Source organism: Suricata suricatta, chromosome 13 (genome assembly GCF_006229205.1).
Source record: "Suricata suricatta isolate VVHF042 chromosome 13, meerkat_22Aug2017_6uvM2_HiC, whole genome shotgun sequence".
Taxonomy (NCBI): domain Eukaryota; kingdom Metazoa; phylum Chordata; class Mammalia; order Carnivora; family Herpestidae; genus Suricata; species Suricata suricatta.
This window is the reverse complement of record NC_043712.1, coordinates 42643546-42671070: the sequence shown is the minus strand read 5'-3', so window position 1 is coordinate 42671070 and position 27525 is coordinate 42643546. Positions and strand designations below refer to the sequence as shown.

General features: G+C 38.3%; 1 protein-coding gene across 2 annotated transcripts in view; it reads right to left on the bottom strand.

Moving 5' to 3' along the window:
* Positions 1-27525, bottom strand: part of PLAA (phospholipase A2 activating protein) — a 41696-nt gene that overhangs the window by 3959 nt on the left and 10212 nt on the right. Inside the window, exons 3-11 of one of the 2 annotated variants that reach the window (XM_029919868.1) lie at positions 20802-20902; positions 20591-20711; positions 17119-17286; positions 16509-16644; positions 14980-15149; positions 10328-10485; positions 9390-9609; positions 6888-6959; positions 3362-3430 (exon numbers count right to left, since the gene is read on the bottom strand). In XM_029919868.1, the coding sequence (XP_029775728.1) occupies positions 3362-3430; positions 6888-6959; positions 9390-9609; positions 10328-10485; positions 14980-15149; positions 16509-16644; positions 17119-17286; positions 20591-20711; positions 20802-20902 (1215 nt within the window). The remainder of the gene's footprint in view (positions 1-3361; positions 3431-6887; positions 6960-9389; positions 9610-10327; positions 10486-14979; positions 15150-16508; positions 16645-17118; positions 17287-20590; positions 20712-20801; positions 20903-27525) is intronic. The other variant, XM_029919869.1, reaches the window with a different exon arrangement.

Here is a 27525-nt window from a genome sequence, read left to right as displayed (position 1 = left end):
GAGACAGAGCATGTGCAAGCAAAGAAGAGGCAGAGGGGGAGAGAGAGAGAATCACAAGCAGGCTCCACGACCCTGGGATCATGACCTGAGCCGAAATCAAGAGTCAGACTCTCAACCTACTAAGCCACCCAGGTGCCCCTCTGATACTTTTAAGATTCAATCTAAATTATACATTTTTAAAAGATCAATGAGGGGTGCCTGGGTGGCTCAGTTGGTTAAGCCTCCGGCTTTGGCTCAGGACAGATCTCACGTTCATGGGTTCAAGCCCCGCATCAGGCTCTGTGCTGACAGCTAGCTCAGAGACTGGAGCCTGCTTCTGGTTCTGTCTCCTTCTCTCTCTGCCCCTCCCCCTCTCATGCTCTGTCTCTCTCTGTCTCAAAAATAAATAAAACATTAAAAAATTAAAAAAAAAAAGCAATGAATACATAATAATTATGAAACTTTCCAGTCCCATATTAAGGCATATGGACCTCTTTCTTCTCATTTCTTTTATTGCTGATTCCAAATGATGTAGCCTCAGGCATTGTCATCTTCTCCATCATTTTATTAATTTTTAAGTTTTTATTCAACTTCTAGTTAGTAAACATACAGTGTAATATTAATTTCAGGGGTAAAATATAGTGATTCAGCACTTCATACAACATTCAGTGCTCATCAACACAAGTGCACTCCTGAATCTTCATCACGTATTAACTGTCCCCCACCATAACCTCCACTCTGCCAAACCATCAGTTTGCTCTCTATAGTTATGAGTCTGTTTCTTGATTTGTCTCTCTCCTTCTCTTTGCTCATTTGTTTCTTAAATTCCACACATGAAATTGTAAGGAAGCAATGGAATATTACTCAGCCATAAAAAGATAATGAAATCTTGCCACTTACAACATCGAGGGAACTAGAGAATATTATGCTAAGTGAAGTAAGTCAGTCATCGAAAGACTAATACTGTGCGATATCCGTCATTTTAATAAAATCCCTCCTAGATGTAAGTTCTTGAAGGGCATGGTCCTAGTCCTTTATACAGTTTTACTTCCTAGGTCCCTATTAGAGTAACCAAAATGCAGTGTCTGACCAACAACTGGCACAGGATGAAAATTTAGCACAATATGCAGTAATTAAAGCTACTTCAACTAAAGCATAATTTACCCCTAATTTATATCTTACCTGCATTTCAAATCTTAATTTACATATTTTTGTTCCAATGTAAAAATTATGGCATTTTGCAAAAATATGAATAAACATTTAAATTTTCTGAATATATCAGAAATAGAAAGGGGGAAAGTAGAATAAGATTAAGTCATGAGATAAATAAAGAAAATTAATTGCTTATAAAGCATAAAATATTTATTCACATGATCAAAGATGAGGTAACAGACTTTTCCTGAAGTTCTGGCCATTAGAGGTAAGGAGAATGCAAATCAAATACTACTTGAACAATAAGTAAAATGGTGCAATGTGAGCTTATGATAGAGCAGGTGATCCAGCAAGAGGTGTATGTGAGTGATCTAGGAAAGCGTACTTAATAAATACTATATTACAAAATTAAGTTTAAAAAGGGAGGAAAAAGCCAAACAATAATTTGTGGCCTAAATAACCAAGCAAAAGGCTCAAGCATTCCAAAAGAGAACCACAAGTACAAAACTCCTGATGTAGAAAACATCACTGGCTGTAGTATGGACCATGGAGAGACCAATTTGGAAGATATTTTTCCATCTGTCTAAGTAAGAGATAACAAGTGGTTGGACTAAGTATACAAAGGCCCAGTATCTACACCCAACTGTAAAAAACTATTAACTTCTGAAAAATGGCAGGGAAGCACTGTTAACTTAGTATGTTTTTTTAAAATTTAATTAATTTTTAATTTTTTTAATATTTATTTGAGATAGAGAGACCGACATAGTGTGAGGAGGGGAGGAGCAGAGAGAGAGGGAGACAGAATCTGAAGCAGGCTCCAGGCTCTGAGCTGTCCGACAAACTGTGTGATCATGACCTGAACCAAAGTTGGATACCCAACAGACTGAGCCACAAGGTGCCTCCACTTTGTATGTTTTACTTTTTCTTTTATTAAGTTTATTTACTTTGAGAGAGAGAGGGAGAGGGAGAGGGAGAGGGAGAGGGAGAGAGAGAGAGAGAGAGAGAGAGAGAGAGAGAGAGAGAGAGAGAGAGAGAGGGAGGGAGAGGGAGAGGGAGAGGGAGAGAGAGAATCCCAACCAGGCTCCACACTCTCACACAGAGTACAACAGAGGGCTCAAACTTACGAATCATGAGATCATGACCTGAGCTGAAATCAAGAGTCGGATGCTTAAATGACTGAGCCACCCAGGCATCTGGGTACTCTAAACTTTAGACTCTTTTATAATGCAATAGGTACAGCTAACAATTACTAAACATTTTTCTGTATAAAGTGATTTACATATATTTTGTAATTTTAAGCTCTTACAGCTCTAAGAGGTAGACATTACTTCAACTTTACAAATGAGAAAAACAGAAACAGAAACAGAGTAACTGGCTCACAGTAAAACAGGTAAAAAAGTAGAGGAACTAAGACCTAAATTGAAGCATTCTCGTTCACTGTGATCTACTTCAATATTACCAGCCAATGTTACTTTTGCAATGAAAAAAATAGTTCACAAAAATCATATACCAGTTAGTTCTTAAGTAGAGTGCCAGTTTATAAGTATACATTTTATTATGATAGAGAACACATACGTATAATATTCTCTTGTGGAAAAGAATAGGGGAAAATATATGTCAAAGAGAACTGTCAAATTTGCAAGAGGTTTACAAATTTAGTTCTGCATTTTACTAGCAGCCATTACAGAGGAAAACATGTCTGCCTATATTCAACAATGATGAACAAGTAAGATGTGTCAGACTCTGGGCTAGAGACTAATAATAAAAAGAAAAATTAAGGGCTCAGAGGAAGGCCAAATCACAAAAGCAATTTTGTTTTGTGAGTCTTCTTAAACAGAATAATATGTAGCAAAGTAAGTAAAATTCTCAATTATCATTAAGAACAAAAAAAGGAGAGATAGGAATAAACTCAGTTTTTATATGGGTCATGAAAAACTCCGACCTATGACAGTAGAATAGCAGTTTTCAATCCTGGCCACACATTAGAGTCACATTATAAGATCATAAAAATTACCCTGGCCAAGGGCCCGACGCACAACAGTAAGAGACCAAGTGAGCATCTCTGGGGATCGGGTTGAAGTACTTTTTTAAAGCTTCCTACATGAGTTAAATGTGCAGTATGACACAATTCTGAGAACACTCCGAAAGTCAGGTCAAGTTTGGTCTTGATCTGCTATATGAAAAGTTTTCTAGCAACGAAAAGGAAGAAAAGGAAATGAAAAGTGTGTACCTGTAAATGGATCAGCTCCAGCCACAGTAGTCCCCAAACTGGCAGACCCTGGCACATAACGACCACTGCCTAAAATGCAATAATACATCTAGTAAGTAAAGGTAACTGCAAATTAAAGTTCAAAATCCTCTTCTCTACACACAATAACTTATTTTCATACACTTCACACTTTAGAATGGCATTTTAAAAAACATTTTTAATGTTTATTTTTTGAGAGAGAGTGAGAGCACGTGTGTGCACGTGGGGGAGGGACAGAGAGGGAGACACAGAATCTGAAGCAGGCTCCAGGCTCTGAGCTGTCAGCACAGAGCCCAATGCAGGGTTTGAATTCATGGACTACAAGATCAGGCCTTGTGCCAAAGTCCAATGCTTAACCAAATAAGCTACCCAGACACCCCAGAATGGCATCTTTATATACAAAATAAATGGACTGTAAATTTAATACAGAAAAATGTTTAGAACAGTTACCTGGCATATAGTTGGTGCCAATAAATGTTAGACTTATAATTTTCAAGTTACAAAGTAAATGTTAGATACCTTATAATTACAGAAGCTAGTGAATTGAAAAAGCATTAGTGGATTAGAGAGAAGAAATTAAAAGATTTCCATAATGAGATGTGAACATGGGGCACCTGATGGCTCAGTTGGTGGAGCATGCAACTCTTAATCTTGGGGTTGTTAAGTTTGAGCCCCACATTGGGTATAGAGATTACTTAAAAAGAAAATCCTTAAAATCAAATACAAGAAAAAAAATAAATCTGAACACTATCCTTCTGAAACATAGAGAGAATTAACTAGCACATAAGCAACAAAAACAGACTAGATTCAGATTTAGGGACGCTATGAAAATAGCTCTGTCTCACATCTGAGATCCTACTAGTGGATGTCTCATTGCAAATGGAAAGAAAGGAACATGAGAAACAAGCGTAGAGAAAGAACCAGCAGGATTTGGAGATGTTCAGAGTCCTGGATCAGCCTTTATTGGAAGAAGAAAGATGAGCTACTGCTCCAGCCCCTCCGAATTTAATATCTAGGAGTTGGTATAATGGGTGTAACACATACAAAAAAGCAAACAAAACAAAAATCAAAAACAAAAACTGCAGATGCAAATAGATTAATTAATGAAGAACACAGAATGATAGGCTTTGAGTTTTTACTAATATGCTAGCTAGCATGCTAAGCATCTTACATTTATATACTCATTTAAGTATTAATTAGATAGTATTATTAACAATATTTTACAAGAAGGCTAAATACTTGCCCAAGGCATTAATTATTAGGCAAGTAAATCTACACATTATTATTATCTATTTATTTTTAGAGAGAGAGAATATGCGAGTAGGGGGCGGGGGTAGAGGGAGAGAGAGAGAATCTCAAGCAGACACCACACTCGGTGTGGCGCTCAACGCAGGGCTCAATCTCATGACCCTGGGATTATGACATGAGCTGAAATCAAGTTAGAAGCTTAATTGAGCCACCTGGGCATCCCAATCCTACACTCTTCTATTGTGGTTTTCCGACCACCTGAAGGAGTCACCTACTTAGTATGTAGATTTTCAGGGCCCACCATAACAGGCCCAGGGTTCTCCAAACTGGCTTCACTTTAGAAACTGACAGGGAGCTTTTAAAATTACCTAATAACAAACCACAGCAAAGAATATTTAATCATAATACATGGATGAGGGATCAAGGCATGAGTATTTTTAACTTCCTCACCAATCCAGTATATCAGAATATCTCTGTGTGAAGGGCCTAATGATAATTTAAACAAGCATCCCAGATGATTCTAAGGGACATTACAAGTTTGGGAACCACATCAGTAAGGACAAGAAGAGAATTAAGACTGACCTTAAGTCATAAGCTAGATGGGGAAAACGCTTGGCCCCAGCGCTACTGGTAAAATTAGGGGAATGTACATTAAAATGTACTGAGGTTTATATACAGTCCAGGGAAGACTATACTTTCAGGGGTCATTTCTATAGTTTGTTATATACAGTCCAGGCATTCTGCTAAACACTTCACATGTATCTTACCATTTCATATCCCTGCTATACACTTTGCATGTACTATGCTGTTTCACTTCCCTAACGTCTCAATATGGTTATCTATTTTTTACAATAGTGTGGTTCAGTTATCCTAATTTCTCAGTTCTCTTGGATGTTTAGTATGCTATGTTTCATATCTCCATAATCACTGCATCTTCTGAGTTACTGACATTATGCAACAGTGAGACATACTTCAGCTATGATGGCCCCAAGAATTCTCTTGATTTTGTTGGTATTGTTCGAAGCTTGGTATGTTCTTTCTGTTCCAAGAAAAAGCTGCTAATGGGATCCAGGAGTTATGATGTTCTAAGTTTCAGGGCATCACTATGTCTGAATAAGTCATCATCTTATTTACTCTTCAGATCCTTACTACCTTTTCAAATTACATTATGTCATCAAAGATTTCCTTAACAGCCACTGCACCATCACAACATTTAGCTTGATCTTGATAGGTGGTTAGGGCAGTGTACTGGTTATCACTGCACAGGGTGAAGCTACGTGCAACTGGGCCACCAATTCATTCACAGGAGAGAAGCAGCTCACTGAGAGAGATTCACAAATTCATGACAGTGACCAAAGGTGGTGTGTTGCTCCAATAAATGGCTTAGACAAGACTGTATCGTGGCGAGGCCAGTGGATACCATAAATGCCAAGGATCTCTTCCCAAATTTGGTCTATTGTCCAGGAATTCTGGGTGAAGATCTGACCACAGCTTCATAAAATATATCAGAAGCTGTTCTGCAAACAGAGACTTCTTCAGCTGCACTTAAGTCCAAATTTGGCAATTTTTTTTTCCCAGTAGTGTTGATGCTGAGGTATGCATACCTTGGTAAATAAAGTCACTTTGAAGAAATACACCAACACTTCCAGGGCTTCACGAAGGCCATTAATAACATAGATTAGAAGACTAATCCTGGGTAGCTGGGTGGACTGTCTCCTTTATCTGCTAACGCAAAATATGCCCAGACAGACTTCTTGACTGCACCGCTCCATCCAATATCAGGGACTCACATGGCTCCTTCCTTGCTTGTGATCGGTAGGGTCTCGCCAGTGATAGCACTCATGCTGTGTCTTGGTTGGTGGGTTCCCCCTATTATCTAATTTCACAGATAAAAAAGATAGGCTCAGACAGGTTAAGCAACTTGCCAACTTCTCATAGCAAGTAAGTGGTAGAGCCAGATTTTGAACCAAGGTCTATCTGACTCTAAAACCTATGCCCTCACTGACTCTTGCTCTCCTTGCAGGATGGACCATTGGAGAAAACGATGATTTCTAATAATATGCTATTTAAAAGTCATGAGGAAAACTACAAAATACTCCAGGAAAAAGCAAAAATCAAGAATTAAAGAAAAGGAGATCCATTGAAATTAGAAATAGAAATGAGGGAATTATTAATTATTGGATACCTCCAAAATGTACAGCCATACAATACAAAATGCTACACAGTGAGAAAAGATGTATTTATTGAAACTGGATCCCACCTGTAAAAGGATCTGCTGCAGGCAGTGTGTTAGCAGACCCTGATGAAGACCCTGGAACATATCGACCACCACCTGTGTGTGCAAACAAAGGAAAAGCTGAAGTATTTTAAATCTCATAAACGGCACAGTGTTTACATTAGAGGACTCTAAGCTTGGAGGCTTGCAAAGCTGTCACATGACAACAGGAATTAGTCAGCCGTCTTATAGTAGGAAAAGACTACTAAGAAATGAAAATTTCAGTGATTCTCTAAGTTTTGTCTTTATTACTGTATTATATCTTGGTCTCCACACTTAAATATTAAAATCACCAAAAATTCAAATATAAAAGGAGAAATTACAGGTGGTCTCTGACCTAAATAATACACACATATAATAAGTTTCTGTTCCTGTACAAATTCACTAGAATTCCCACTGTTCCTGTTGCTATCAGAACCACAGGCATCAAACAGTAATCTTTTAGAGAACCCCTGAGTTCATTAACTCGTGTGTCGAATAGTGCACTCAGTTCTGGGAATCCAGCAGGGAACAAGATTGCTTGTTGCCACTGAAGCTTACAGCTTACTGGAAAAGAGAAATGCAAAGGTGACGAATGACACAAAGGAAAGAGATTTCCACTTACACTTTTACAAATGTGTGGTGTGTGTGTGAGTGTATGTTTTGTTAGTATCTCTAGGGAACTAATCAGAGGCATCTACAAAAAGATTTATGTGACAGATATATATAAAAAGATGCTTATAAAGTTAGCTTCAGAAGAGCAAAAAAAGCCAGAGCTGTTAAGATTTCCAAATGGAGCCAGCTGCTCTAATTTCTGCCTTCTGCTCCACAAAATAGCTTATACAGATGTATAATTATGTGTTTACTCTTTCGTACCACAGTCTGAAATTCCAGCAACAGAACACCCAGATAATGAACACAGTACTTTTTCCTGTCAAGTGCAACTAGTGGGAGGGGTTACATCATTTAGATTCAGTAGCAAGTCAGTCTGATAATTCAGCTTAAATCAACATGCAGGTGACATTAGTGTTATTAAGTGAATGGGCAAAGGAACAAGAAGGAAAGGAGATAGTTTAGGAGCATGAAGTATGTGAAAAAAGATCTACGTAAGATCTTAGGGCAGGAAGCGATATGGAATCCTGTAAAACAAGTAGGAGTACTAGCACTTGAAAAATGAGCCTGGGTGGCTCAGTTGGTTAAGCATCTGACTTCGGCTCAGGTCATGATCTTGTGGTTCATAGGTTCGAGCCCCGCATCGGGCTCTGTGCTAACAGCTAGCTCAGAGCCTGGAGCCTGTCTTTGGATTCTGTGTCTCCCTCTCTCTCTGACCCTCCTCTGCTCATGCTGTCTCTCTCTCAAAAAGTATATAAAACATTTTAAAAAATGACAAGAGGAAAGCATTAACAATAAAGTGCTAATTTCAGAATTTTATTTAGAGCTGGCCCTTGTATCTAAGAAAAAAGGAAGTATTTTACTGCCTCCTGTACCATGGCCTCAGTTTCCGGGACCCAAAAGTAAGGTGAGTGTAATTAGTATTATGATTCATTTCCTATGAATCAGGTCTCAGACTAACAGTACTAAGATATAATTTATGGACTGGTCTGAGAACCTAAGACGATTTATAAGATTTTAGACACTGTATACTATGTTATAAACAACCAACTTAAAATCAACACATGGAATACAAATCATATGTCAACTAAATCTAACCACAGTTCATTGGCGCCTAGGTGACTCAGTCAGTTAAGTGACTGATTTCAGCTCAGGTCACGATCTCATGGCTTGTGAGTTCGAGCCCCATGTCAGGCTCTGTGGGAGCATGCTTGGGATTCTCTGTCTCTCTCTGTGCCTACCCCACTTACTCTCTCTTTCAAAAATAAATAGGGATGCCTGCGTGGCTCAGTCAGTTAAGTGTTCAACTTCAGCTCAGGTCATGATCTTGTGGTCCATGGGCTTAAGCCCCAAATCAAGCTATGCTGATGGCTCAGAGCCTGTAGCCTGCTTTTGATTCTTTGTCTCTCTCTCTCTCTTTGCCCCTCCCTTGCTCATGCTCTGTCTCTCAAAAACAAATAAACATTAATAAATAAACATTTAAGAAAAACCCACAAAATAAAAAAACTACGCATAGTTCAGTCCTTGATTTAATGCCCAACTAACCAGTTTAGCTTCGTATGAAAATTTCTATTTATTAAGGTTCACCAAAATATGTATTTTTAAAAGGAGTCACTATGTAAGGGAACTTTCAGGTTTATTTTCATTTCAAATGGCTGAAGTTTCATAATTTTATTTAGTTACAGTACGGCTATATTTTTGAAAGTGAGCAATATATAATTGTTTCTATAAACACAGAATTACTATATATGAGGTTTAAAATATAATTTAAAGTAAAAAGCCTGCTATAGATCTTAGATCTTTGTTTTTATTTAAACAGCTTATGATAACAGATGTTTAAATACATTAAAAAAAATATCAACCAATGAGAAGACTTAATACAAACCATAAACTTACCTGTAAAAGGATCTGAAAAACTGGTGTTCCCAAGTCCTAATGTTTGACCTTTCGTGTTATCAATAATAAATTTAGCCACTTGATCCAAAAACATGGGATTCAAATCATTCTTCTGTAAGAAGTTGTATGCAGTTAACCAAGGATCGTCACTGACGTTATATGGCAATTTATACGATGGTCCCCCTTCATTGACATCAATTGAGAAAACATAATCAAATTCCTTCAATAGGAATACAAAAAGGAGATAAATGATTACTAACTTATCTGTTCAGATTAATGGCATCTGTATCACAGATGTCATGTGTCCTTTATTTCATAATAAAGTTATAATAATTATATTTATAACATATTTATATAAACATTTTATCATAAAATTATAATCCGTAAATGTTCTCCAAAGTGCAATGTTAAAATCTTCCACTTGGCATGTAACGATTGATAGCAACCATCTGCATGTGCTGCACGGTCAGTATTTCACTGGGGGGGAGGCTGGGAATGTATTACAACTACACATAAATTCTAAGGCCAAAGGAGGGTTTCCAATTGGTTGATCTCAAGGCCAGAAGTATTAGCTGTTACCATGCTCCACTCAGCAAAACATGCTGACATTATAAGCACTACCACACAGGGGCCCTCATGTCCTGCCAAGTTAAATATAGCGAGGCAGAAAGCAATGGCTTGAAGGTGGCACAGAAGCTCCTAATCCAAAAGGGCTGGGAACAGTTTACACATTGTAAGTACCAAAGGACAAATAGTATCTAATCTATCAAATATGGAAAAAGATTTTTTAAAAGGCAATTTCAAGGCAGAGAAAAGAGAAATGTATTTTTAAATGTCAAAACACCAGAGAAAATTCTACTAGCAGGGGAAAAAGGGAAAAGAAAACCTTTGTCTAATGCTTTACGATAATGGTAATTAGAAAACAGAAACTGACATACTTTTCCTTCATATAAAACTTTTCCAGATGTTTGCTGATTAGCACCAGATGAGCCAACAACATCACCAATTTTTATCCACCTCCCTTCACTAACACTCCACTGATAGGCTTCGACTTTCTCCCCATCTCTGATTAGACGAGTCTGTCCTTCTCTAGTACCTTAAAAAAAAATGTTAAGAATCAAAAATAGAAAGGCAGAGTAAAAACGAGACACAGATTAAAAAATTCTTAACTTTAAAATTTATACATAAAATAGTATATGTATTTGGCTTAACAGCAAATTTTATTAAAAAGCTCCATTGGTTAAGCATCTGAGACTTGGTTTTGTCCTTAGGTCAAGATCTCATGGTTCATGTGTTTGAGCCCTACATCAGGCTCTGCACTGACAGCACAGAGCCTGCTTGGGATTCTCTCTTCCTTTCTCTCTGCCCCTCCCTCACTTGTGCGCACATTCTCTAATATAAACATTAAAAAAATGTTACTCTGCTGGAAAGTGGCCCCAAAGACAATAATGCTTAAAAGGAGCCTTTATTAAATAGAAGAAAGAAAAAAAGGTATATTTCTGCTAGAAAGTAGCTGGCCCACTAAAAATAAGTCTTATTACTATCTTCTGACAACACTTTCATTTTAGTAAATGACTGTCTATGTTCCCAGATGCTCAGGCCAAAAAGTATAGAAGAGTCTGATTCCTTTCTCTGAATCTCATGGCCAAACCTTTGGCAAATTCTATCAGTTCCATCTTTAAACAAGGTCTAAAAAACTATCACTCCACATCATCTCCATTGCTACCCAATGCTACAAGCCACCTTATTTCTCAGTTGACTGATTTAATGTCTTCCTACTCCTGCCCTGGAGCTCCCTACAGTCTGTATTCAATCCAGCAACCATAAGAATTCTCTTAAAGGTTAAAGTGTTCCTGACACTCCTCTGTTGGAGACCCTTCCATGACCTCCCACCTCTCTTGGTCAATGCCTAAATCCTTAGAGTAGTGTACAAGGCCAAAGACATTATCCCTTCTGTCTTCACTTTGCACTTCTCCCCTCAACCTATCTCCAGACTTTAGCCATGGAGTCTATATGCTGGCTGTTAACTCTACCCATGACACTCCACACAGATGTTGGCAAGATTTACCTCCTTGCCTCCTTAAGGACTTTATTTAAACGTCACATTCTCAGCAAAGCCTTCAGTGACAGAAATAGGCAGCTGTCCTCCAGAGATCCATAATTCTGCTAAATAGGATAAAGCTGTAGCTGTGGCTATACCAAGGTGCAGTCTCTAGATGCCACTTACTGAGAAATGGTCTGTGGAATCTGACTGGGTGTGATATGTGCCAGTTCTAGGCCTAGTCAATCGTCCTTTAATCTCCTCTTTTATCCTGTCTTATGGCTGAATATCTCTACCCAAGAGGACCTTAGAAGCTACATGTTGAAGATGGTGGTTTCCATCAGCCTGGGTTCCCAAATGACCATGAGGAGCAAAACTGCTCTACAAAACATGCTCAACATGGGGTGCATGGGCAGCTCAGTAGGTTGAGTAACCAATTCTTAATTTCAGCTCAGATCACGATCTCAGGGTCATAGGACTGAATCCTGCATCATGTTCCACACTGAGTGTGAAGGCTGCTTACGATTCTATCTGTCCCTCTGCTCCTCTCCTCTGCTTGTGTGCACACTCTCTCTAAAATAAAACAAACCCCCAAAACAAACAATAAGACTCCCAAACATGTTCAATATACCGTCATCAAATGAACTCTGTGCAACAAATAAAGTCTTGTATTTAGTCACTGAGGTTTTAGTTCATTTGTAATAGCAACTAATGCTATCTCAATTATTATGTATTTCCTGACCATTGTATTTAAAACTACAAAACATCCCAACTCCTGCTTTGTTTCCCATAGTACTTATCACTGACAAACTTATATATTTATTTTTTAATTATTTGTCTCCTGTAGAATATAAATTTGTAAGAACAGAGATATTTTTGTACCTTTTGTATTTGGATATTCCCCAAAGCTTAGAACAATGCCTGGCACACACTGGGCACTCAGGAAATATTTACTGAATATTTGTGTGTACAGTGACAAAAAGACTGCATTTTTGCAAAGAATTATAAGAATATTAAAAACAAAAACATGACAATATAATGCATTAGTTCTCAAACTTTTTTTTGATAGCTACTTATTTTTTGAGAGACAGAGTTAGAGCAAGGGAGGGGCAGAGAGAGAGGGAGACACAGACTTTGAAGCGAGGTCCAGGCTCTGAACTGTCAGCACAGAGCCCAACGTGGGGCCTGAACTCACCAACTGCAAGATCATGACCTGAGCCAAAGTCAGATGCTTAACTGACTTAGCCATCCAGGTTCCCCTCAGACTTTTGATTTTAAGATCTCTTTATAAGAGTCATAAAGTCACTCAGAAGCCCAAAGAACTTTTTTTTAATGTGGGCTAAAAATAAAGAGTAAAAAATACATTCGCTTAATGGAAAATAACAGATCTAATACATATTGAATAAATAATATGAAAAATAAGAATAGCTTTAGAAACTTACTGAGAAGACTGGCATTGTTTTGTATTTATAAATCTCTTTATTGTCTCTCTTAATAGAAGACAGCTGGATTATCATACCTGCCTTTGCATTCAATTTGTTGTAATCTGTTGTTTTGTTTGAAGTATATAAAGAAAATCCAACCTCACACAGATAATATAGTTGGAAAAGACAAGACTAGTTTAACAGCTTTTTCAGAAAAATGTGAATATTCTACAAAGTAGTAGGTGTTTAAAGGTTACGATCTGCAACCATCAACGCATTTTCATGCTCTATTAAAATGCACTGGTCTATCTTACAAGTTCCTGGTAGTAAAATGTGTCACAATTTCAATATTCATTTTAGAGTTCTGAATTTTATCTTTGGCAATAAATATTGTCAGCTGTTTTTCTTAAAGTGAAATGGTCATTTTGCTAATTTACAAAAAAGTATCTTCCCCAAATTCAAGCCTGAATAACTACAGTTAGTTGTCCTATGAATAAATATGGCATTCCATGAAAAGTTCATCCCCCAACACAGAAGAATGGCTGGACTTATCCCTGAGACACCATGGTATTTGGGAGTACTTCATGTGTACTTTACATTTTGTCAACCAGAATATTAAAACAGACATGTACTAAAGGCTTGAGTAAATTAATTATTAATGCTTCCTCAAGGACATTTTTATGGGCAAATGGCTTTTCATTTTTCTAAACTACAACTACATGCCAGTAAAGAGCATAATAACTATGAGAACAGTCTGGTATCACTGTCTTGACTTGATTTGTGTACTAAGAAGACTGGTGTGTGTGTGTATGTGTGTTGTGTTACCCAGCATTGCTTTTGGACCGTAAGATAACACAGACCATGTTAACATAGTGGAAAAGTCAAATAACAGCTTTATATTATTAAATCAGTTGCACCTTATGGGCATGCTGAAAGAATCTCAGAATTCCCAGGGGTCCATGGACCAAGTTCTAAGAACCACTGATATAATGGATTCGGGATATATCAAACATAAGATTTCATTTGGAATAACTACTGTCCTCTGATTTAAACTTAAATGATCCCCAACTAATTAAGGAGACATTGCTTTCTTTGAGCCTATTTTTTTTTTAATTTTTAGTCTCTACAACCTTTCTCAGGGAATCCAATCAACTAAAAGGTATTAAATGAGTGACTTCCATGTATTATATATGAGTTAAGCATTAGGAGATGTCGGGCCGCCAAGTTTTCTGTCTGCCTCAGGCAAGGATTATCACTCCGTTGAGTGAGCCAGTAAACAAGATTTGCATCTGGAGGCTGGAGATTGCCATTTCCTGGTCAAAATAACTTTTGGCAACTATCTTGCTGAGCTAGACGTGAGTGGCCAAGGCACACAAAAGATCAAAACCGTATTCAGTGTTAGTTCTCCATCCCCCAAGATTGCTAAGGCAAAGTCTGGGCGCTTCTTTGATATGCATTCGACTCTGTAGTCTGCCTAGGTCAGCTTGCCTTGTTTTCCCCCCCCTGAAGACTATATAAGAACAGTTCTTTGAATAAACGCTCTCTTTCGCCTGATCGGAGAACCGGAGAACCGTGAGTTCTGTCTTTACTCTCTGCGTCTCCCTCTCCTGCCCCCTTTTTCTCTCCCTCCCTCAGGAGAAGGACTCGCGATGATTCTCCTCTCCGCCCTGCGGGTTGGGGCTGACCGGCAGGGCGGAGGAAACAGGTACCGCCTAACGCCTATCGGCGGGGACGAGCCCCGGCCATCGGGTTATGGCCATCGGGTTATGGCCATCGGGTTACGGCCATTGGGTTACGACAATTGGTGCCTCAACGCGGGGCTCAGTAAAGTAACGCGACCCTGAGCTCAGTAAAGTAACGAGGTCCTGGTTACAACAAGGAGATGTAATTAAAAAAACAAAGATTCTTGTTTACGGAGTTCATCTCAAAGTCTATGAGAAGAAGCAAGAATATGGTTTCTCACAGTGGTTAAGGGTAACAGTAAAAGTTCTAAAACATCCCTATCTAGCAATGCAAATAACACTTAATGACTAACAAAACAAACTTGGTTTTCTTACCATTCTAATTATTCCCAAAGGCAAACATGGTAGCATTTTTTTACTACAATATACACTGAAATATTTACCAGGTTCATTCAGATGTTCCCTCCCAGGAAGCTGCTCAGCATTAATGTCCCCTAAATCACCAGTTTTGGAATCAATGGTTGCCTGAGAGAGTTCTTTTTCAAAAGCTTTGATTTCTTCAGCACTTGCTGTCCGATCCTCTGATTCTGTAAACACTCTAATAATACCATCACTATAAGGAAAAACAAAGTGATTTAAAGTCACTGCCCTAGTGTATTAACATTATCCCACCTAAAGGATCCAAAGCAAAAACAATCTGTATTTGTGAATATGAGAAACATTACTATGTGTTTATGGTGGAGTAGAGCACTCTGCTGACTTCACACACTATCCTATGCTGTTTTCTAAAGCCATCTATATGGTAGAAAAAAGATTATTTAAGGAAAAAGTCACTGAGAAAAGACACAGAAATATGTATCCGACACAATTTTGAATTCCAAGTATTTACCATCATAAAAATCTAGAGTTGTAACATACAATTTGTCAATATCACATAGGTACAAGAGTATAAAGAAGGGTAGTGAGTTGATTTATTTTACAAAGGGCTCAAATACCTAACATAATGCTTAGAAAATAGCAGATGCTCAATATCTGTTCATTTGGGAAACACAAAGTCTGTTTTTACTCTGCCATTAACCAGCAATGTAATCCCACTCAGAAGAAAACAGCTTCGCTTTAGATTAGATTACAATTCCTCGTCTTGGCAAATGACTTCACTTCCATCATTTCTAAATTCTCGTGTAACAGAGCCAAGTTAGCCATTTTCAAATTCCACAGACAACTTTGTTTCTTACATAAACTTCAACTGACAGGAACTTTACCCTTTCAAACTGTTTATTTTTCTTCAACTTTAAATATGCTTAGGGGGAAAATAATTAAACCAACAAACCAACCCTTGACCCAGCCAAAAAGAATGCTACCTCCACTTTAGTAGACCTGCCGTCTCTTAGAGGTTTTTCCTTCTTATTTTTCTGCCTTGCATGCCAGATCCACTGGCTTGAGGGTGGTTCCTCACTACTTGGACCTCAGAAATCTAAAACTGAGGTCGTCACCTTCTGCAACAAACTAATTCTCCCACTTCTCCAATTTAATTAATGCAATCAGCAAAGCTTGAGGCTTTATGCTTTTCTTTCATCCTTTGTAGTATCTCATATTTTGGCCTCTTATCCATTAGCACTGTGGGAACATATTTCATGACATCACACCTCTACTACTGGAACTGCTTTCCTGCCCATTATCACCACTAGTTAAATCCAACCTACGTAAGTTTTCCCACACCAATCTCTACCTTCTCCAGTTTCTTTTGCATTTGATGTTTTGACTGCACCCCCAGCAGGACAATATTGTTGTACTATATTCATGTACCATTAATGTGTAAAAGCTGTTATGTCTAATACTGTTTTTTCAGAACAGAAATGTACTGAAATGTCTCCCAATTCGCCTGAAGTTCCTTATGGCTTATCTCAGCGTGCTCTTAACACCTACCAAATGGCTCAACACAATATTTATTGACTGACTAGAATATAAATACCTCGCACCAACCACAATGTCACCATTGTCTAGAACACAGCAGCACCATATAGACTGAGCTGGAAGTCGGATTGTCTGGGCACACTCCCCACGTTTCCATATTCTCAGAGATCTGTCTTCTGCTGTTGTCACAAAATCTAAAATTAATGAATATAGGAAAAACTAGTTTGAACAAATAAAATTAAGTCCATTTATATATTATCACCTTTCCAGGGAGGCATAATGACTCTTTAAAACCCAAGATATTTTAAAATTATAGTTTTATAGTTTTATATTTTATGTATGTTACTTACACCAAAACAAGTTTAAAAATCATATTTTTTACATTTCATGCCTTATATATTATACACTTTGCACCAGTAAATTATAAAAAGTCTTTCCTCAAATACCTAAAACTGTTTGACATTAACTAACAAGTGTGAATTGATATAAAGATAATCTCACAACTTTCTCCTTTACAAGAAGATCCTTATGAAACAAAGCTACTAAATTATTCAAGTCACAGTTAGTAAACTGACTTAAGTAATGAGCCCTCCTACCCCCACCTTAAGAATGGGATGGAACAAGGTTCAATACAGAATTTTAAATAACATGATATATGCCAATCTTACCTTTACAATTTGGAAAGACAGAAATGCTATAAATATAGTTGGTATGTCCATAATAGACTTCAAGACACTCGCCAGTGATCTGCCACCTTCTAATACTAGCATCATTTGCACAGGAAAGAAATTCTGTTTCACTCAAAATTGCTAAACCTCGTACACAGTCTTCATGCCCTATATGAAAAGAAGAATAATATAAACCAATAAGATGGATGATTTGATTGATGGATCTATGTAGTTAACTAACATTATAAAACATGTCCGGGCGCCTGGGTGGCTCAGTTGGTAAGCATCTGACTTTGGCTCAGGTCATGATCTCAGTTTGTTAGTTTGAGTCCCACATTGGGTGAGCTTAAGCTCTGCTTTGGATGAGCTTGAGCAACACTTCAGGTAAGCCTGAGCCCCATTTCAGGCAAGCAGGAGCCCTGCTTCAGGTAAGACAAGAGCCCGCTTCTCTCGTTCTCTCTGCCCCTTTTGGGATTCTCTCTCTCTCTCTCTCTCTCTCTCTCTCTCTCTCTCTCTCTCTCTCTCTCCCTGCCCTGGCTCACTTGTGCCCTCCCTAAACAAACAAACAAAAAAAACATATCAGTGAATAGTAATAACTGATTTTCAAGGCAAAGAAATTCTTTTTTTTTGCAGGAAAGCCTGGTAACCAAAATTTGTATTTTCAGAATTGGGAACATTTTTTATTACCACTCTTTGGAAGTTATTTCACATTTATCTTATCTTCACCAAAATTATTTATTTCATACAATTCTCCAGAAATAAGATTCTAATCCCAACAATTCTCCATTTTTACCTAGCAATTCATTTTCAACTTTTCATCCCCAATAACAATAATTGGTAAGCACCATAGCATACAAAATATTCAAATATGATGGACTAATAGCTTCTAAATTTCTTGCCACATAAAACTGAGATTAATATTTATAAAGTACTAACAAAAATTATAAAAAGTTAAATTATAAAAGATTTCAGTTATTTGAGAATTTGAAATAGGGGCACCTGGGTGGCTCAGTTGGTTAAGTGTCTGACTTTGGCTCGGGTCATGATCTCGCGGTTCGTGGGTTTGAGCCCTGCTTCGGGCTCTGCGCTGACAGCTTAGAGCCTGGAGCCTGCTTCAGATTCTGTGTCCCTCTCTCTCTGCCCCTCCCATGCTCATGCTCTGTCTCTCTGTCTCTCAAAATAAAAACATTAAAAAAATAAAAATATTTTTTTGAAATAAAAACCATCATAAAAGGTAAACTTCAGAATAGGTTGTGAAAGATTAATTTATCTGTAACCACACAACTACAAAGCAACAAAAATTCATGTTTCCTGCCTCATAATCCTATTTCTTTTGATTCAACAAATCATTACCCCTCCCTTCTGATTCAACCAAAACACAAATATAAAACCAAACATCCCTGCTTTGTCAATAGAAACAGTTCATAATATATACAAATGCAGGCATTGAAATTATACAATAAAAAATTAACAATTGATTTTTCATTTTTATTTATTTTTTAATATTTATTTCTTTTGAGAGAAAGTGAGAGAATGCAAGCAGGGGAGGGGCAGAGAGAGAAGGAGAGAGAATCCCAAGCAGGCTCTGCACTGTCAACACAGAGCCCGACGCAGGACTGGATCCCACGAACCATGAGATGATGACCTGAGCAGAAATCAAAGAGTTTGATACTTAACCCACCGAGCCACACAGGCATCTCAATGGTTGTTTTTTTTTTAAAGGCAAGATTTTATGGAATAAATTTCTTGTATTATGTTCTTTGTAACGTAACTGGAAAAATACATATATTACATTAAAGGAATTTAAATGTTTTTTAAAACTTCATAAAATTCAATGTCTTTCAATATTCAATATTTATTCAGGCAATAGAGAAGATACTACTTTTTTTCTTTTAATGTTTTTATTTATTTTTTGATAGAGAGAGAGACAGAGCATGAGAGGGGCAGGGGCAGAGAGAGAAGGAGACACGGAACTGGAAGCAGGCTCCAGGCACTGAGCTAGCTTTCAGCACAGAGCCTGACGCGGGGCTCGAACCCATGAACGTGAGATCTGACCTGAGCTGAAGTCGGAGGCTTAACTGACTGAGCCACCCAGGTGCCCTGACTTTTTTTTTTAAGTACAGAGTATTCTCTAATAAAGGATATCAGGAATCAAAAAATTTCCCACACTTGGGGCATCTGAGTGGCTCAGTTGCTTAAGCAACCAACTCTTGATTTTGGCTCAGGTCATGGTCTATAGTTTGTGGAGTTGAGCCCTGCATTGGGCTCTGAGCCAACAGCGTGGAACCTGCTTAGGATTCTCTCTCTCTCCCTCTTTGTCCCTCCCTCAAGTGCATGTGTCCCTGCTCTCTCTGAAATAAATAAAAACTTAAAAAATTTTCCATGCTCAGTATTTGCTGATTTAGATTAGCTATCAAAAATTAATAACAACTTGATAACATACATTGTATGTAACACAGGGATGCTTATTTATAACTTGTCCATCTACAAATAGTTTATCTTCACAGAGGGACTTCTTGCAGTATTATCCAGAGTAGTGATCAACTTCATTTATTTTTCTTTTATTTTTTTAATGTTTTATTTATTTTTGAGAGAGAAAAACAGCATGAGCAGGGACGGACAGAAAGAGAGAGGCAGACACAGGATCCTAATACAGGTTCCAGGCTCTGAGCTGTCAGCACAGAGCCCGACACAGGGCTCGAACCCACAAACCATGAGATCATGGCCCAAGCCAAAGTTAGATACTTAACCAACTGAGCCACTCAGGTGCCCCAGTAGTGATCAACTTTAAAAGAGAAAAGAAAAGAGAAAAGAAAAATAAATTCACACAAAGGAGGGCCTGGCTGGCTCAGTCGGAAGAACATGTGACTCTGGATCGTGGGGTCTTGAGTTCAAGCCTCACACTAGGTGTAGATATTACTTAAACACAACTTAAAAAAAATTTAAGTGCTGCACAAACAAATCAGCAATACTAGTTTTTGTCAACATATCCCTCAGAGTAGAAATTATTTAATAGGTAAGGTTCAAAAAGACTACCTACATAAACTAGAATATAAGTTTGAAATTTGTTATGACTAGGAAATGTACTTCAGTGTTCATAAAATACTCATGATGTATGATGTTTTCCTCCATAAATAAAATTAACAGTACTGAGTCACCATCAAGCCACCAGGCTTATGCTTGGGCATTTCAGGCTGAACTTATTAAAATAACAGCCAAAAAAATTGCAAACCATGTTTTAAGCTCATCAAGTAGCCATGTATTAGTCCACATCTGGTCATTTTATGAGAAGTTTCATTATATCTTTTAAAAAGATTTTAAATATTAATTTTTTAGAAAGGTACATTTATCTAAATGTTTTATATACTGATGGTTTCCAAATACCATTTTCAAGCTTCTAAACTTTTGAGAAAACACCATCTGAGTGAATGTGAAGCAGTGAGATTATAAAAGTTGTCTACTCTGATCTTACCTGAAAAAGTCCTCTCACATCTTCCAGCTTTCCACAGCTTAATGGTCTTGTCTGCTGATCCAGTTAACATTAAGCCCTGTTCAGGTAAGATCTTTACTGCCCATACTGCAGCTGTGTGACCCTGTGAGTGAAATGGGAATGAAATTAAGTTGCCACAGAACGATCATATTCAATTATTATCTAGAACATTCACAAAGAACTCCTACTCTACCTGTAAGGTCATCATGCACTTGTCATTCAGCCACACTTTAGCAGTGGTATCCCATGAGCCACTAAGTAATGTCCCAAATTTTCCAGATGAAAGACTACAAACTAAAGGAGGAAAAGGCATTAGTTAATACGTTGTCGTATAGAAAAATGTTCCACATTGCTAGTTATTAAAGCATTGCAATTTTTTAAATGTTTTATTTATTTTTGATACAGAGAGAGAGACAGCATGAGCAGGGAGGGGGAGAGAGAGGAGGAGACACAGAATCTGAAGCAGGCTCCAGGCTCTGAGCTAGCTGTCAGCACAGAGCCTGATGTGGGGCTCGAACCCACGAACATGAGATCGAACCTGAGCCGAAGTCAGAGGCTTAACCAACTGAGCCACCCAGGCGCCCCTAAAACATTGCAATTTTAAAAACACTGTAACTAACAGTAACTTGGCCAGTTAAGGCTTAACTCCATGGAGATGCAGAGTGCAATGGTCAAGAGCACGGACTCTAAGCCAAAATGCCTGGGTGCAAGTCCTAGTTGTGCCACTTAGGAAGTGTCTGACTATGGGATAACTCAGACTCCTCATCTGTAAAATGAGGGAGCGGCATCAAATGGGCTGCACAATGCCTTCTGGTTATAAAAAACTACGTATAAAGATAATGTAAATGATTTTGAAATGCTTGATATACAGACATTTTGTTAAAATGACAAAGAAACCCCCCCTGTAGTCCAGCTAAATGTTCAACAGTGACAAAATAGGTAATTAAATGTCTTATTATCTTAATGTAAAATTATGCAAACTAAAAATTAAGTGAGTGAAAAATTATTTAAAAAATTTTTTAATGTTTTATTTATTTTTGATACAGAAAGAGACAGAGCATGAGAGGGGTAGGGGCAGAGAGAGAAGGAGACACAAAACCGGAAGCAGGCTCCAGGCTCTGAGCTAGCTGTCAGCACGAGCCTGACGCGGGGCTCAAACCCACAAACATGAGATCTGACCTGAGCCGAAGCTGGAGGCTTAACCGACTGAGCCACCCAGGTGCCCCTAATGAGTGAAAAATTACTTAAAAACACAGAAACAAAAAAGACAGAGTTTTTTTTTTTTTTTTTGACTTATTTATTTTGAGAGAGAGAGAGAGAGAGAGAGAGAGCGTGAGTGAGCACAGGCATATACACGCACAATCAAGGGAGGGTCAGAGAGGAAAGAGAGAATGCTAAGTAGGCTCTGCACCACCAGCCCAGAGCCCAATGTGGGGTGAGAACTCTCAAACCATGAGATCAAGACCTGAGCTTAATATCAAGAGTCAAATGCTTAATGGACTGAGGCAGCCAGGTACCCCCCAAAAGACAGAGTTCTGATTAAAAATGGCAGATTGTTCACAGTAAAGCTATAATGATATTAATCTACAAGGACAAAGACAAAAAACACCATAACTGATATAGCAAAATGAAGGACGTTATAATTTAAATACCACGGAGAGAGAGTAGAATTGAGTGACTCCCCCCAGGAAACTCTTATGAGACTCAATGTCCAGCCACTAGGTTCGATGGAAAATGGGGCTAAGCAGAGAACTTGAAATGCTAGGTCTCTCCTAGCAGCCTCCAGTGTCAGGAAAGTACATTCTCACCAGCTGCAGGCAATGGGAGGTTTATTCCCTGGAGGAACTGAAGCAGTTTGCAGACTCAGGCAGTCAGGCAAAATAAAGGTGTGGAATAAGAAGCCCTGTGAAACACAGGGAAATAAATGGAAAATCTACATCCTGAAATGTGGTACCTATGTGGTTCCTCTCTCCCACAATACCAGCAGACAGGCATACATTCCCCTCTGCCCAGGCAAGAGGGAGGAGAATTCTGCTCTAGAAAACTAACTAGGGATATTCATCAAATATTTTCTGCTCTTTATCTTCTAAACAAATGGTAATATTGAACTTCCTCAGTTCTTCTGGCTTTAGGCAAGTCACATGACTTGTTCTGGATTTGAAAAATGAATGAAATGTTTTTTGCCCGGAGAAGCTTTAAGGGCAGGTGCACAGTTAAGCCATGTTCCCTCCCAACTACTCCACAGTCTGTGAAAGTACATGTTGTGAAGAAGCCTCTGTCATCCCAGATCCCTGAGTGATTATAAGGAGCAGAGCCCCCTGCTGCACTGCACTAGATCTATAAGAAGTAAAGCAAATTTTTATTGTAAACTCTTGAAATTCTGGAGTCGTCTGTTACCACAATGTCATCTAGCCTCCCTGATTCAGAAACCAGTAGCACAAAAGAGACACTGCTAAAACAAAAAATTTTTAAAGGCATTAGCTTAATGGGCAGCTGGTGGGGAGGACATTGTAACAGAAAATGGAAGTTTGGTAATCCTTATGCAGTGAGAACATTTTGTAAAACTGCTGCTGGCAAAAACTGAAGACATAATAAACTTGTAGCTCTAAAGAAAGAGGTTGGAAAATGGTACTTCAGTGATATGCTGTCAGTTACTATCAGCTACATCTGACTAAGTACTAAACTAATGGAGTGAGGGGCGCCTGGTGGCTCAGTCAGTTAAGCATCCAACTCATAATCTTGGCTCAGATCATGATCTCACAGTTTATGCGAGTTAGCTCCAGGCTGGGTTCTGTGCTGACAGAGTGGAGCCTGCTTGGGATCCTCTTTCTCTCTAAATAAATAAATAAATAAAAACATTAAAAAATAAATGGAATGGGATAAAGAAGTGGCTGGTTCTCAGGCAGGAATGGAGTTCAGAAAGTTACGGATTTGTAGGATTGGAAGAGCCAATTGCTTCTGAACCCCAAACGATAAAATATGAACCTGAGAAGGTGTTTGAGCAGCAAAAGACAACTGAAACTCAGTCATGCAACAGGGACAAATAAAAAACATGACTAGCATGCACTGTCTGTGCATTTCCTTATTTTTTTATTTTTAATTTTTTTAATGTTTTATTTTTGAGAGACAGAAAGAGACAAAGCATGAGCAGGGGAGAAGCAAAGAGAGAGGGAGACACAGAATCAGAAGCAGGCTCCAGGCTCTGAGTTCTCAGCACAAGGCCCGACGTGGGGCTCAGACCCACAAGTGTGAGATCGTAACCTGAGCCGAAGTCAAGACACTCAACCAGGTTAGCCACCCAGACTCCCCGTTTAAATGGGTTCTAAGTATATTCAAAGCAAAGAAAATTAGGTTGTCACCATGAAAATAAACGCCTTTAATTGGGCAAATGGCTCATGGAAAAGAATTTGAATGTGCAGCTTTCCCACTGAGATCTCATGGGCTCAAGACTTCAGTAGTAAAATCTAGAAAGGCAGGTAGGAAAAGAGGAAAGGAGGGGGAGAAATAGAGCAAATCCACGCTACAGTTGAGGGTATGGTTACTGACACAGAGGTCTGACTGGAATCAAATAGGTAAGAAGCCTAAAAAAAGAATTGCATTGCCAAGAACTAAAAAAAAAAGTCTGTGACTCTTCAAGACTTAAAATGATCCCTGTGGGGTGCCTGGGTAGCTCAGTCAGTTAAGCACCCGACTTTGGCACAGGTCATGATCTAGTGGTTTGTTGAGTTTGAGCCCCACGTTGGGCTCTGTGCTGACAGCTCAGAGCCTGGAGTCTCCTTCAGGTTCTGTGTCTCCCTTTCTCTCTGCCCCTCCCATGCTCAGGCTGTTCTGTCTCTCAATAATAAATACAAATGTTTAAAAAGTTTTAAAAATGACCCCGGTGAACCCAACTCCCGTGGGCAGAAGGAGAGCTGAGAATGTTGCTTAGTCTCCAGGAAGGGTATACATCAAGGTGCCCAAGGAGAGTAACAGAAAGAAAAGAGTACCCCATAAGGCCAAAGTGGAGCTATGAAGAACAATGGATGGGGGAATCCCTTTTAGACACCAAAGGGAACAGAGCACAAAAATCTCTCCACTTTCCAAGTGGGCAGGTCCTTGAAATAGCCACGCATTTTGATGTCGGAATGAATATATATTAGGAACTGCAGTCCTGCACTGTTCCTTCTACTGAAGGGCAGAGTTTGCTCTGATTACCTTACAGCTCCACAACTGTATACTGGTTGAATGGATGACAGAGAAGATGCAGTTTTAACCAACAGACCTCTGACTTTAAGAGGAACTATATCAGGGCGCCCGGGTGGCTCAGTCAGTTGGGCGTCCGACTTCATCTCTGATCTCAGTTTGTGGGTTCGAGCCCTGCATTGGGCTCTGTACAGGCAGCTCAGAGCCTGGGGCCTGCTTCTGATTCTGTGTCTCCCTCTCTCTGTTCCTCCCCCACTTGTGCTCTGTCTCTCAAATATAAAATAAATGTAAAAAAAATTTTTTTAAAAAGAAAAAGAACTATATCTAGACTTGATATTGGAACACCTGAGCATTACCTCCCTGATGTTTAAAATACTACCTGCTATCTAGAGATTCTTCACTTTGGGCTTGTGGCTGCAAGTGCGTGGGAATTTTGGCTTGTCTGTCATTGAAAGAGAAGTGGGTATGTTCCACCTGTACGAGGGAGGACAAGCTGAGTAACTGATAACCAGAGGCAGACTGCGGTTGGCAGCTTGCCCTTTTACTGCATGATGGCAAGCACAGCCAATGATCCACGCATTAATCAACAGCCTGGACGGTGCTGACACTTTCAGGCATATGCATATTAATCACACTGCCCTTTCACTACTGCAACCAACCACTGCAGCACAGGTAGAGACAAAGCCCCCATTAGCCCAGGTCCCTGAGAGACTGATGAGCAGATTCCCCTCACGAATCCGGGATGAATATATACGATGAGTGAGACATACTTTTGTGTGATACCACTGATATCAGGGAAGTGTTTGTTACTACACCATAACCTATTCTGACTCATTATATGTTAGAATATTAAAAAATATATAATAGGCATTTAGAAGACTTTCTGCAACACTTGTAAAATATCAGCTACCATTACTCAGAAAATTATGAAAATGGAAAAAAAGGTGTCATTAACTTTAAGAAAAATTTTTCCTGGATAAGAATATAAATTAAAAACTATATATGCATAGATTATATTTACATAAATATACACTCTCCAAATTTTGTAACCTACTGTGTTGCAGAAAAAATTTTAAGTGACTTTTATAAATATATACATTAGAATAAGATAAAAATTAAAAATAAGTAGAAAAGAAAGTAGGGCAAAAGGAGGAAATTAGTATGTAAAATATAAAGCTGCAAACAGATGCTGGTATTGGGCTTCTGCAAAAAAGCAGCCACTAGAAGATATAGCGTTCTTGCTATATGCCCAACACTGTAAAAAGTGCATTACACTCCACAAGAACCCGAGGAACTAAATGCTATTGTTATTCCAATTTAACAGGTGAGGAAACTAAAGTTCAGAGAAATGAAATGATTTTAATCTTTAAAATGAAAAAAATTAGATAGTCAGGAAATAGTTTTGGCAATTAGAATATATCTTCTGTGGATCTATTACCCATTCTTAGTCATAGGGACAAAGACTCAAAGAGATTACTATACAAATAAAAATACGATTACTATATTTGAACACAGAAATCAAAGTGAATTTTTCCATTCATATGAAAAGTTGCTTTTCAAATTATTATAAACTCTTAAAAATCAACTTAAAGTTTATGTATCATGGGGCGCCTGGGTGGCTCAGTCAGCTAAGCATCTGATTTTGGCTCAGGTCATGATTGCATGGTTGGTGAGTTCGAGCCCCATTTTGAGCTCTGTGCTGACAGTGTTTGCAATGTCTCCCTCCGTCTCAAAAATAAAAAAACTTAAAAAAAATTATGTTTAAAGCTTATGTTACAATCAGTTGTCCTTTAAACTCAAGTGCTCAGAAGGGTAGTAAATTCAACTTTTGATCCTTATATTACTATTCACATACAAGTCTAAAAACAGAAAACCATTAGTTCTCAGGATCTGGTTGAATTTTTTAAAATTTTTTTCTTTCAGATAAACTTATTTTCCAGAAAATAATAACTTACCTCCAAAAACTTATACCATATTTCCTAATGGATAATAGTGAATCAAGCTGAATTTACAAAATAAGTTGCAGTTTTTAAATCTTTGGAAACAGAAGGTTCTCCCATAAGAAGATTTAGCTACCAATTCCAATTTTCTTTTCTTTTTAATATTTTAATTTATTTTTGAGAGAGAAAGAGACAGTGTAAGCAGGGGAGGGTCAGAGAGAGAAGGAGACACAGAATCCGAAGCAGGCTCCAGGCTCTGAGCTACCTGTCAGCACAGAGCCCGACGTGGGGCTTGAACCCACGAGCTGTGGGATCACGACCTGAGGTGAAGTTGGAAGCTTAACCAACTGAGCCACCCAGGTGCCCCTCAATTTTCTTTTCTAAATGATTCATCTTGATAGTCATAATTGGGAGAACTCTTGATATTCTCTCAGAGATCAGTGTAACACATAATTCACATAATACACATCAGTGTAACACATAATTTTAGGAGCACAGAAAATGTCTATCCTAAAACTCCTTTCAAGATCGGGCAGAAATAATGAATAATAAAATTAATCTCTTTCAATAAGCATAAGGAAGCATTTAGCTTTGAATAGGTAGGGGGAAAAAGCCTTAAGATATCAAATAATGTGACATAATAAAAGTACTTAGAATCACAATAAAACTTGGTCTAGAAAGCTGACCAAAAAATGACATAACAATGTCCATCATTAATTTTTTCACCTCTACTCACTAACATGGTATGTAAGGTATGTCAAAAAAAAGAAAAAAAAAGAGGCACATGATATTTGG